Source organism: Alosa sapidissima, chromosome 7 (genome assembly GCF_018492685.1).
Source record: "Alosa sapidissima isolate fAloSap1 chromosome 7, fAloSap1.pri, whole genome shotgun sequence".
Taxonomy (NCBI): Eukaryota; Metazoa; Chordata; class Actinopteri; order Clupeiformes; family Clupeidae; genus Alosa; species Alosa sapidissima.
In genome coordinates, this window is record NC_055963.1 from 37,031,808 (window position 1) to 37,045,450 (window position 13,643).

General features: G+C 39.8%; 1 protein-coding gene across 6 annotated transcripts in view; it reads right to left on the bottom strand.

Annotated features, from left to right (window-relative positions):
- Nucleotides 1–13,643, bottom strand: part of cdk11b (cyclin-dependent kinase 11B) — a 54,679-nt gene that overhangs the window by 35,542 nt on the left and 5,494 nt on the right. For 2 of the 6 annotated variants that reach the window (XM_042098218.1, XM_042098219.1), the window contains exons 3-5: nt 9,369–9,484; nt 340–467; nt 48–195 (exon numbers count right to left, since the gene is read on the bottom strand). In XM_042098218.1, the coding sequence (XP_041954152.1) occupies nt 48–195; nt 340–467; nt 9,369–9,484 (392 nt within the window). Of the gene's footprint in view, nt 1–47; nt 196–339; nt 468–9,368; nt 9,485–11,463; nt 11,561–13,643 lie in introns of all 6 variants that reach the window. The other 4 variants (XM_042098221.1, XM_042098220.1, XM_042098223.1 and 1 more) reach the window with 4 other exon arrangements.

Below are 13,643 nucleotides of genomic sequence, written 5' to 3' on the forward strand. Positions count from 1 at the left end.
CCAAACATCACTGATGAGTGAGTGCGAGTGTCAGGGTACATGATCACCTTTCTCTGCGGGAGTGAGCTCTGGCCTGTTCTCTGCGTTTCTGTCTTTCCCAGTCTCTTCTGGCTTTATCTTGCTCCTCCCAGTGCCTTTTCCGCCGCTCGCTCTCACGTTCTTTCTCCTTCTCTTTTGTCCGCATGTGTTTCCCTGCTGATGACCATAATTACCATTTTGACATTGGGAAGATTTTAATTTAAAAATTAAATCCAATTTGTTGTTGTTCAACATTGTCGCTGTCTACAGAGCCACACATTTAGTTGTGCCACATAATTATCATGTGAACCTCTGTGCTACCTTCTTCAGCAGAGTCACTGCGCCTATGCCTCTTGTCCTTCCGCTTTTCATCTTTTCTGTGATGTGATTTGTCTTTTCTGGTCATCTGCTGAGGAGGCTTAATAGCCAGTGAGTCATCTTCTTCTCCTCTGCAGAGTTCATACAAAATGTCCATTACTATGTGTGTACCTAAATGTGAACTCAAATGTAATTGAGATCATTTCTGACATCAAAAACATGTTCTGCATTGCATACAGAAATCACAATAACCACATACCTAATTTGATTTGCATTATTTAAAGGTGCAGTCAGGGATTTTATGCGATTTCAAGTCCATAACATTTTTTGTCGCATTCAACAATCATCTCCTCACGACTGCTAGCTGCCAATGCTGTAAGTTTACTGTAAAAAAATCTGGTCTCTGTAGGCAGCCCAGGCTCCAAAACTAGAAACAAACAAAGTTGGTGCAGTTTGTCCCACCAAAAAAAACAAACCTTGGGTCGAATTTCTCTGGGAATACTGAAGGTAGGGGTGAGCTACCTCTCTGGCGTGTTTCATTTGGTTAAAATATAATCTGTTTTAAGTCTGTTTTTTGCACAAAAGCGCCTGCTAGTAAATTTAAATACAAACAAACACAAACCAATGCGACTGTGAAATCCCTGACTGCGCCTTTAACATTTAATAACATTATGGTTGTGAACATACCCTCTAGCATTCTAGCGGTTTCAAAATAAAAGCCCCCGAAATAGAATAGGAAAAGGCCAAAAAAGCAAAATAACATATAAGGAATGCATTAATAGTAATATTAAAAAAAGATAGAAAATTGAATCGAATTGTGACCTTAAAATCGAAAATTAAATCGAATCGAGGATTTGGAGAATCGTGACACCCCTATCAACGGGATAATAGTCTTTTAGAAATCACTCTCTTCATTTGCCTAAAGCAAGAGCTATTGTGCTAAATATGGCTCCAGACGGTGACATCTTGTGTTCTTCTTCAGAGAACCAAGGTTACGTTGTAGAAAGAACATCTTTAATCGCCTTTGGGATACGTATACAACAGTGCCTCAAAAACATGTCAGTAACATAACCACATGCAGTGCATAACACCCACTGTCCAGTTTAGTCCATCTCAGGGCAAGAATCCAATAACATAGCAGAGGCTTGTAATATTTAGCATTTAGTGAGCATACGAATAATTTAAAACATTCTATTAACCGACAGTGTTATTATGTAAGGGATAGCCTACAAGGCCTAGTGCCCTTGAGCAAGGCACCTTACCCCTCACTGCTCCCCGAGCGCCGCTGTAGCAGGCAGCTCACTGCATGGGGATTAGTGTGTGCTTCACCTCACTGTGTGTTCATTGTGTGCTGAGTGTGTTTCACTAATTCACGGATTGGGATAAATGCAAAGACCAAATATCCCTCACGGGATCAAGAGTGTATACTTATACTTACTATACAATATCTATTCCTAAATGTGTAGGCTTACATAAAGTTCTACTATGGAAGACATAACAGGTATTTTTTGTGCTCTTTATTAGAAAAAATGACACAAACAGAGCACTTGACCAGAAAGCATTGGGCTATTATGGGCTTCAAAACCACCACTAAAGCCCTACGAAACAATATCAAATAACATAGCCTCGATACATCTTATGGGCATATAGGTGGACACAAAATAAATAAGGGCTTATTGTACAGCCTTATACTCTTTCATTAAACAGGCTACCCTGAAATTGGTGCAAAGCTTACACTTACACTCCTAACTGATAGCATATTTTTACTACCATATTTCTCTGGAGACTCAGTCAGGACGATGGAAAATCAGAATACAGGCTTTTATTCTTTTCAATGAGGAGCCAGTGCCCTTCAAGGGAGAGGTACATGTTTTTGTCACCCCATCATGGGTTTCACCAGTATTCTCTGACTCAACAGAGAAATTACCCGAGATGTATGTACCCGAGATATTATCCGTATGTTACAACAAAGAGAGGGGGTGTGATTTAGAACAAGGGCTCATTCTCCTACACTTTAAATGGTAATGAGTTATATTGGGGAATGCCATCAAGTCTGGTCACCTTTTATTGTCCTTTAATTACAACTACCCCCTTTCCTGGGAAGTTCTTCAGAGGCCTGGCCACATACTGTTTTTACAAACATTGACGTTTTACAATAGGCAAAAGGCCTCTAGACAGCCTTTCATTGAATTCAAGGATAAACAAAGGATACTCTAAAAACAGACCAAGGACACAAGAGCTACACATGGATACAAAAATCACAAATGACCATAAGAAGTACACAGTATTTACAGTTACAGAAATGATTCTGATTCACAACACTTTCATACCACTACTTCATAAGTAAGGGATAACGGCCGCCGAGGTGTCCTGTTATACGGAATTAATGGACAAGGGCGAGAGGCAAAGAACTCCCCGACGCCAGTACATTAATTCCGTATAACAGGAAACCTCTAAGGTCGTTATCCCTCTTATCACCCGGTTGCCACTATAAGCAATAGCCATGCCTTTATAGCACGCAAAGGAAACAAGCGGTTCTGTTAAAAAGAAGCCGACTTGTTATACAACTTTCTTTGGCCCTATAACAGTGATAGCATGGACAGTTATCAAGAGCAAAAGATGGATGGTATCTGGTCATTCCGGTATGGTGTGCTTAGCAACGAGTCTTTAGCAATGCAATGCAGAGACAGTCCTTCATTAGACAGCGAATTTGGTGGTCTCCCTTTTATTTCATGTTTATTTCTCTGTATAGTGTAGGCTACACAGGCAATAGAAATGTTAAGAGATGGGGCAGTCACCCATACACCAACGGTCGGTTTCCACACGGCAAAATTTTGCTCCGCTCTCATTGAGGTTGAATGGAGACGAAATCCACCCTTGTTGGGCGAAAGTTTAACTTTATTCAAATGAGGACCATTCGAGAACCAATCAGGTTTGCGTGTTTGTGTTTGGAGGCAGGAGTTACAAAAAGCCTGACCAAGATGGTGGAGACTACCTGAGCTGTAACACCAAAATTTGTATATTAAAATGTTTCTACTAGAGCCCGACCGATTTATCGGCGGGCCGATATTATCGGCCGATATTAGGCCTTTTCCAAAATATCGGTATCGGCATTTATAATGGCCGATAAATGAATATTTTAAAAATAAAATAAAAACGGAGGAAACACCCTTCAACCATGTCATGAGTGTTGGCGTTGTATAGTTTCTCCTCGAGAGGGCACTCTACACCGTCCCTGCTGGCAACACTCGTGTATAACGTGCCACACATCCTGCAACCTGCTGATCCAGCCAGAGTCGGGAAGAGAGAACCACTTATCCGCGAGTGAGATCGGTGAAGTGTGTTCATGGTGAGTTGTTCACAAGACATACATTGCTTGAATAACAATTAAAAGAACATCCCCATCAGTTCTCTTACTTCAAATAAGCATGACAAAATTCGTGAAAACAATGTCCAGTTTTGCTGCTGTTAAATAAACCGAGAGTGAAGCGGAATTAGCTAGTAATTACGTTACGTTGTTACAGTGTAGTTGACCGTCTGTCCTTTTAACTTTTGACAATGTGACTAAAGATGTATTTCTTTAATAGCGTGACAGTTATAGCAGTGAGACGCATCATCTCTCCCCGACCTGTTATTTTGAAAGCATATGTTTTACAATTTGCAGTATGACCTTATCCATTGCTAAATTATGGCTCATCATAGACTAGCTAACCACAAAGCTAGCTAATGCCATGACTATCAGTGGAAGACCGCTAACGTTAACATTAATGAGCAGAAACCACAACAAACTTATTCTGCCTAAATAAAGTAATGATTACTGTATTTATAACTAGTATATCTGTAGTTACAGTCCCTGCATTGTAAAATGTAAGTTAGACGTGCGAGGAGTCAACATTTAGATACAGAAAAAGTATCAAACGTAGCTTGTGCAAAACGTAGCGTGTGCTTAAAAGTTAGCTTTTCTTTTACACATGTGTGAAATCCAATGACGCCAAGTGTGCGTTTCAGACTGTTGTTCAGCTGCAGCATTAAAGAGTTACCTAATGGATTTAGATCACTAAATAGTAGGTTTTAGAAGGCAGGCAGCAACTGATGATTGAACATGGTTTGATGTAGCTTGATGGAAATAATTTTAAAAGTGCAGGTAAAGGAATAAGCAAGCTGACATTGTAATTATAAGGTAGCTTATAAGGCAATAGGGACTAATTATTACACACGCACACTCAAACATTTAGGAGTGACCTTTATCTTGTTTAATGATAATACAAATGATGATGATAGTAATAATGTCATCATCATTATTTTTTGTAATTATTACGGTCAATAATAATAATATTGCTGGTAGTAATAGTTGTGGCTGTAGCAGCAATCATTTTATTTTTATGTTTATGTTATGTTTTATGTTATGTTGTTTTTTGTATATCTCACCTGGCTTGTTTACTTTTTTTGACAGATGGCAAGATTTTGACAGATGGCAAGTGGCGGACGAAGTCATGTATGGGAGCATTTCACAAAAGGCCCATCAGATACAGTCACGTGCAACGTCTGCAAAGCCTCTGTGAGCCAGGGATCTGGCAGCCTCAAATTTAAAAATACATCCAACTTGTGGGCACACCTTAAATCAAAACATAAAGACATCTACGAGAAGACACAAAAAGAGGCACAGCCTCAAGTTCCAACCACATCACTCACACAGCCAACCCTAAAACAAGTGCTAGAAAAAAAAAAAACACAAAATGGACTCCAAATGATCCAAGAACCGAAGAAATGGACAAACTCCTGATGGAGATGATAGCCACTGACCTCCTGCCTTTTGCAGTTGTTGAGGGTGCAGGGTTTAAAAGGGTTATGGCCAAGGCAGAGCCCAGATACCCATTAAAGACACAGACATTTTTCTGTACAAAGAAGATGGATGAGATTTACACAGGAGTCGCAAACAAAATAAAGAAACTGCTGTCAGTTGAAAATGCAGGAAACAGCATTTCCTTTACCACTGACTGTTGGTCAGGTTCAAATGAGGCACTCATGAGCTTGACTGCTCATTTCATTGACAAGAATTGGAAAAAGGTCCAACTTGTCTTGAATGTGAAATCCTTGTCACAGTCCCACACAGGACAGTACATTGGAGAGACATTTCTGTCCATGCTTGAAGAATGGGAAATTGATGAGGAGCGGGTCATGCTTGTGCTCAGGGACAGTGGGGCAAATATGGTGAAAGGCATGCACCTTGTTGAGATGCCAGACCTGAGCTGCAATGCTCACATACAGCACCTAGTTGTAAATGATGGCCTCAGTTCCCAGAGAGTGGTGGTGGACATTCTGGCAAAGCTCAAGAAAATTGCAACACACCTTCAACCACTCTGTTACGGCACAGCTACGCCTATCTAAAATTCAGGAGGAGCTAGGTGTCCCACAGCATTCGATCTTACAGGCAGTACAGACAAGGTGGAACTCTACATTACACATGTTGGTGAGGATGATTGAACAGAAAAGAGCCATCACTGCATATGCTAGCGACCATGGACATTTCTCATGTCTGTCAGCGGAGGAATGGTCCATTGCGTCGAACCTGGCAGAGACCCTTGGACCACTGGAGGAGGTGACACTGGTATTCAGCAGAGAGGACTCATCCACATCCTGCATTCTACCATGTTTAGCAGTGTTACAACGTTTACTTGAGTCAGAGGGACAAACCACCAGAGGTATTCAAACCACAAGAAAATTCATGCTGGATAGTTTGCAAAAAAGGTTTGCAAAAGTCAAAGACTCTAAAGAGGTGGTGCTTGCCTGTGTCCTGGACCCACGGTACAAAGAGCGGCCTTTGGTACCAGAAATTCTGGTAAAAGTGAAAACCTGGCTAAGAGAGGCTATGGAGACCAGTCCACCAGATTCTGCCACTGAAACTCCATCTGAAGAGACCGATCCTAAAAGGCAGAGAACAGAGGACCAAGTACCCAGTCTCTTAGACTCGCTGTATGACACCGTGCTCCTGTGTCGACCAGTGAGGCAGTGGAACCAGAGGGGATCATCGAAGAGCTAGAACGGTACATCAGAGAGCCTGTCATTGACAGAGAGAGTGGGAATCCATATGATTGGTGGAAACACAACACCAACCGTCTCACCAGACTGTCAGCTTTGGCAAGGCAGTATCTCTCCTGTCCACCCTCCTCTGTGGCGAGCGAAAGAGTGTTCAGCACCATAGGGAATATTTATGAGGATAGGCGAAGCTCTTTGAAAGGAGAGAATGCAGAGAAAATTTGCTTCTTGCACTACAACCTGCCTCTGCTGGACTGGAGCTATTGAAGATTGACTGATTCAGTATACTACCTCATATACTGTTAGCAATTTATATTTTGCTGTTGATATTTATCAGTACTTAACAGAATTTGTCTCCAGTCTTAGTTCAAAATTATATTTATGAAGCATACCAAGTCTTTTAATACTGGTAACTTTGATTTGATTAGCTTGTGCTGCCGAGAGATGTATTCACAACAGCAAAGGGAGTAAACTTAGACACTGTATCAGTACACTCAGGCCTTTAGGTTAGTCAATGCAATAATTTAGGGCACCACTTTAGACACAAATCTACAACAAATATGTTGGAAACTAATGACACGAATTTAAATGCAACAGTCGGGCAATATAAAAGTCTGCCTTACTTACTTTACTGTTACTGTCAATAGTTTCATATATTGCACAATAAGTAAGGGATAACGGCTGCCGAGGCGTCCTGTTATACGGAATTAATGGACAGGGCGGAGGCAAATAACTCCCTGACGCCAAGTCCATTAATTCTGTATAACGGGTAGTGTTGCAGGTTGCACCGATACTACAAAAGTATCGCAATACCCTGAAATAACAAATGCCACGATACCTAATTTTATTAGTATCGATACTTTTAAGAATGCCGTGTTCTTTTGTAGTGTGGCTAATAGGCTAATATCAAGTTGATTTGCTCACTTGCAAGTTTGTGTTACTAACCTACCTAGGCTATGGGATTTAGGTAATTTAGGCCCACTATTAGGTTTAACGTCATTTAGAAATAGGCTAAGCAACCATCTCCAGATGTAAACTTTTACATCTGGAGCGCTCCTTGCTAACTATCCCGCTAGTTCAGGTCATGTCTGTCATTCGTGGAGTGGTCACTAAAATCATTAATGAACATTGCATTGGCACTTAGCTCTTTTATGATCCCAGAAAAATTTTCTTAGACTTGTTCATTTTTTGAACATTTATTTTATCTAATGCCATAGAAAACATAATTAATTGCATCCACATATCCTTACGCACTATGCATAACTATTATTCACTAGCCTAAAACCATGAGGCTGAAGGCTAATTACTCACATATTTCTTACTCTCACATATTTCTTAAAGTGACAGGCACTCAATTACACCTACACAACCAATGTGCACTCAATTAGCCCTACACCACATTAAAAATATGCCTAAGTGTAATACTTTAAAAATCAATATGAAGTATTCAAATTACAATTTGTTTAGCCACTAATAATTATGCAGATTATAAAATACTATACATTATTAACAAAATAACTTTATATGAATTCCAAAATATATCAAATAAAAACATGACATAAGCCATCATTTTCCGTATGTGTTTGTGTGTGTGTGGAGAGTCAAGCAGAATCTAGGATGGCCACTGGTGTGGTGATCACACTATATTCAATATTACTGATGAAGTGGGTGGGGGCCCCCAAATCAAATCCATTTTTTAAAAAGTATCGAAATCGCAATTCTTGACCTGGTATCGGTATCAAAACAATAATTTTGGTATTGTGACAACACTAATAACGGGACACCTCGAAGGTCGTTATCCCCCTTATCACCTGGTTGCCACTATAGGCACGCAAAGGAAACAAGTGGTTCAGTTTAAAATAAGCAGACTTGATTCGTTTGTTGTACTACTTTCTTTGGTCCTAACAGTGATTCAAAATTCTAAATTTTCCACACTTGTACACAGCAAAAAATAAAATCTAACCAAGTGTTATTAATCTAATATTAAAATCAGAAAATGTATTTGGTATTGTTTTTAACATAAAGAGACTTACATAGTACCCTGGGAAGAGTTCTCAAGGGAGCACAATATCAATTTGCTCAGCGAGTCACTTTGGCAATGAATAATGATGCATGTTACTTTTGCCCCTTGTATCACAGAATCACACAGATACGTTTACAATAATCCTGAGTGGTACCTTTCCAATGATACCAGACACATCTCTGAGTCTCAAACTATGTGGGAACTGTGCTGCTTACAACTTGGGCATGTTGTATTAGCAAATAACATAGAAATAGGGGGCATGTATATATTAAATTAAGTCAAATGATTTCTCGAGAAAGCGCTAGGTAAGTCTCTATCGTGAAAACAATACCAGCTAGATTTTGTAAAGATTAATAAAACTTAGTTAGATTTTATTAGATAAGCAGTTTTTGCATTGTACAAGCACCCTGTCTACAGAGATACACATGTGTGCTTACCTCAACTGTAAATCAACTTTCTACAGCTTCTTTGCACAGAGATAGAAAGTAAAACTGAACCTTAAATTCTTAAATAAAGATACATCAGTCTGCCACTTAATAGACAGCAACTTTACCACACTTCTTCAATAGACTTTGCACTTATTTGGGTACTTCGGTGATACTAGAAGGGTCGCTAGTTTTCCTTTTCCTACTTTGCTTTACGAAATCATATCTCTTCCATCTTTAAACAGGTGTGAAACTTAGCTTGCAGCAATTACTACACCTGGCTTTTCCTCTCATAGGATAGCTGTAGCAGTCGTCTGAGAACATCCTCACCCTGCAAATACTCAGGATTGGTTCCTTAGATTATCTACAATCTATCAATGTTGGCTGCTGGAATACGCCTTTCTGAGACTGTAATTGGTTATCTGTAAATCCCCAGCAGAAAACGTAAGACATGACGTTTACTGCTTATTTCACCCAGGTCTTGTAACACAAGAAACCTTAAAAAGTATAAAAACTTGATTTTCATTACAGGGTGTCTTTACAAGTACCTGTCCTCTGCAGTCTCTTCACGAATGTAAGGTGAATTCCGGATGGTTATCTCCATCCTGTGGTCCCGAAGCTCTCCTTCCTCCAGAGTGTCCCGCTTGGGTTCTCGCTCATCCGTCTACATCAAAAGAATATTCATCAGAGTAAACACATAGCACTATCCACGAGGGTTGGACTGATGGAGCCAGAATCCTGATCCCTTCCAATCCCTCTCATCTCTCAACCTGCACCAGCCCACACCAACAGCTCACAACAAACACGTTGCAAAAACAAAACTATTTTGAGGAGTTTATTAAACAATCACTAGAGCCCAACCGATAATTTGGTGTGCCGAAATGATCAGCTGATGTTAGCTATTTGCGGATATAACGGTATTGTCATTTATGACAGCCGATAAATATCTTTAAATGTGTTTACACCAAGTAGGCAATTGCATGGTTTACAATGCCTTTTTAAAGTAAAAGAAACAATGTTCTGCTTGCATAAAGTGACCATAGTAACCAAGTAATCAAGTGCCCGCATCTACCAGGTCACGTCCTCGGTATGTTTTTCCTTCAGCTTTTGTTTAATTAAATGCAAAAAGAGCTGGTGAGACAAATATCAAAATCAGCATCACGTGACATTTAGTTGCAGTCTGCCTTCTCAAAACGAGAGTACAGTAATGTTAGCTGGAAATCACAAGAGTGTGTTCTCTTCAGCCAAAACAACGGACTTCTAAACTAATTAGGTCAAATGCACCGTAGAGTCTCACAGCTCACATACTTCAGTACCCACAAAGCCAAAGTCCAACATAAACAAACTAGATTATCTGACGTTTGTCATATTACTGCCTGATGTGGTGTCTTTCCTCACCTGAATATGTGATGAGTGACATGCTAAAACAAACAAAACTATCATTTGCAAAGCTAACAGAAGTGGAGAAAAGCTAAGCTAAAGACAAAGAGAGAAGGTGAAAAACTGGTGAATAAAATAGCGAAGTAGCCTAAAGATACTGTAGGGTTGTTGCCAAGAATGAGATGCTAACCTAGTCTTATGCTGAATTTCAATGGAGATGCAGCTATGCCTAGATAATATAGCCTTTATTTAATGACTTTAGCTCCATTGACTAACCTTAAATTGAACAATGTTATTTTGGTAAATAATATTGATAATTAATGTTATGATGGATGGATTGTATTTTTCATAAGCATGACCCCATGGCCATTTTTGACCTTGCAGTGTTTCCCATACATTGACTTATTTGTGGCAGCCCACCACAATATAAACATTGACCACCACACAATGATTGTCCTGGTTGTACTAAATTGTGCTTAAATCTAGTTAGAATCATAACCTGCACTAATTTGTTAAGAACTGTTGCATTCAGGTTAATTCTGCAAACCTACCACCACAAATAGAATTCAATTCTGTGGGAAACACTGCCTTGGTATTTGACAAATCCTGGCTACGGGAATTTTCATAATTCATTGTATAACAGTCTTTAGGATACCATATAGTAAGGATCATCAGAATACCAATCTGCTTGATATTAGAGCAAATTAACAATAGAAATGATTTTTAACTGTTTTTTGGAATCCTCAAATATCGACCTCGAACATTTCTCTCAAATACATTCCTTAATTAATGTATCCATTTCCAAAGTATTACACTTCAAAACAACCTAGGGGTGTAAAGATTCACCGATGCGTACCGGAAACAGATTTGAACGTTAAAAATGCAAGTGCATCGGTATGCGACCCCTCGACCGGATTAAATGTTTTATGAACTGGTCGATGGCCCGGTTTTAAAATCACAGTAAGCAAAGCTGCAACAGAAGACCTAACATTACAAATCATGTTACTTTCAAAATGATATAGATTGTCTCTCATTCGCGAATAAATCTGCACAGCGTCTGGTATCATGTTCAAATAGGGTAAGTAGCGTCATTGGCAGCACAATGGCAGCAAGCTGGTTGCAGAATCCAGTGAAACAGACATTACTTTGCTCAACACAACCACAGACTCACAATGTGTATGTAAAGTAAACCTGTTACAGTATCTTGGAAGAAGTCATATATTCCATCAGTCTAGGTGCCGTAACCACTAGCCTCTAACCTACCTTAGGCTGCAACAAACATTGTAGCCTTGTCTGTGAGGTAACTTTGCTGCACTGCGCTGCCCTTCCCGTAAGGGTCTCCCCCCGCTCCAGTGGACAGCTGAAAGTTAACCGAGAAGTGGAACACAAGGTAATATATCCTACCGGTCATTGTTGATGTGACAACTCTGGTAACCTTCTTATTTATGTAAGGGACTCCTGAATAAATCTGCTGTTTCTCTACATCGAAAACATTGGAAATGTCTGAGTTTTAAAAAGTATGAGAGCCAATCACAGACGAAAGAGGACTGAGGTCAAAAGCATGTGTACTCTTACTGCAGTGCACACACGTCAATGCAGGATGTACCTGCATATCTGTGGAACAGTGTTCCATAATCGGGTTTACCACAAGTCTTGACTAATTTTATATAGACTCCGCTTTTGGGCCCTATTTTCACGACGCAATACCTGGCGCGAAGTAGATCATCATCCCGACGTAAAGTTTATTCCTATTTTAGTCCAGGATTTTTCGCCATGCGCTTTACTTTTATCAGGGGTGTGGCAGAAGGTGTGTTCCGGCGCACAATCCAAAATTGCTATGTTCACCCTCTAAACATCATTACGCCACTGCCCAAAAGAAACCTGGTCAGAAATCCTTGACGAGTTGTTCATATGTAAATTTTAAGAGCGCATTATCAACAGTGATATGGGCGGGTGCACAACGCACCCTGCTTCTCTCATCCACAGGAACGCGCACCAGCGCACATCCATGAAAAACATTACAAATTACACGATTACAATGGGAAACATAATTATAATAAAAACATTTACGAAATACATCTCACAATGAGTAATTATTCACCATCATTTGCAAATTGGTAATAACAGATAAAGAGGGTTCTTGCAGGTTTCAGTAAGTCAAATTTAAGACATTTTAAGACCATAACGATTGAAATTTAAGACCTACACAACGCATTACCAAAGAAATATTCAAATCAAAGAAATTCTGAAAAAATCTTTTTATTTCAATGAATTCAGTCATTGAAAAAGCATTGGGCAATTCCGTGGTATTTAGGCCATGGTAGTTGGCATTATGGACGTGACAGTTTTGCCCCATTACTTTAATTGACTGATAAAGCAGTCACATTAGTAACCTTCCACACCCAACAACGTCTACAACCCAACATCTACTACTTTCCCTGTAGTATACTCAAGGAAAAACATCCGTGTCATGTGTGAAATGCCCAAAACCTTAGACCCAAAATGAAAATAGGCTAAAACAAACTTTAGTATTTAAAAATATAAAATAAATATAGACTAGATTTCATCTCATATTTATTTACATTACAAAACAGAGAAGGACGTCTTCGCAATTACTGAATCAGAGAACATCACTTAAAAGAGGTCGCTAATCTTAATGTGGTATTACCTACCACACAAACATGGAATTGAATTAGCATATCCATTCTGTAAAACAGTAGCCAATAGGCTACTACTATAATGACGCTGGCTTGTAAACATGAGCTACGCGATCTTTTGGCGTTTGAAAACAATAAAACCCATGAAATTATATTCATATGACATGCTGAAATACATTCCACTGTACCATGGATGAAGACAAACACGCAACGCAGGCGGGGGTATCGGCTTGTCAACCAAATGCACGTGTATCCCCTGATGTGTAACCATGACAGATTTTACCACAGTAGTAGAAGACAATACTGTTTCCCAACTGTAGGGGGACCCCGAGAGCAAAACTTCCACGGTGTTGCTTTAACAAGCATTGGACTCCTTGATTTGATGGTTTGCAAACTCAATTGCAACTTTACGCCACTACGACCATGTATCTGTGCCGGTATCTGGAATCTGTGCATCAGGCTCTCTGAAATCGGCAACAACGAGAAGGACAAATGTGCTGGATTTTCTTCTATTAAGCCTACAGAAGGAGTCTGGCAGCACCTTGATATTGCAGCTCATGAAACAGGTGTGGCGATGATCTCTTTTACAACCAAGCACAGCCAGCTTCTTGAAAATTTAGAGAGTGTAGCCTATGTTCAATTTGTAGTCATGTCTCAAAAGACCCCCCCCCCTCCCGGCAGAATGTGTCGGTTTTTGAGAGCCTCCTTAATTTGCTTTGCTTGACTTCTCGGCTCGCTCTGAAAATTGCTTCAAATTACTCACACTTGTGATCCATATATCTCCTT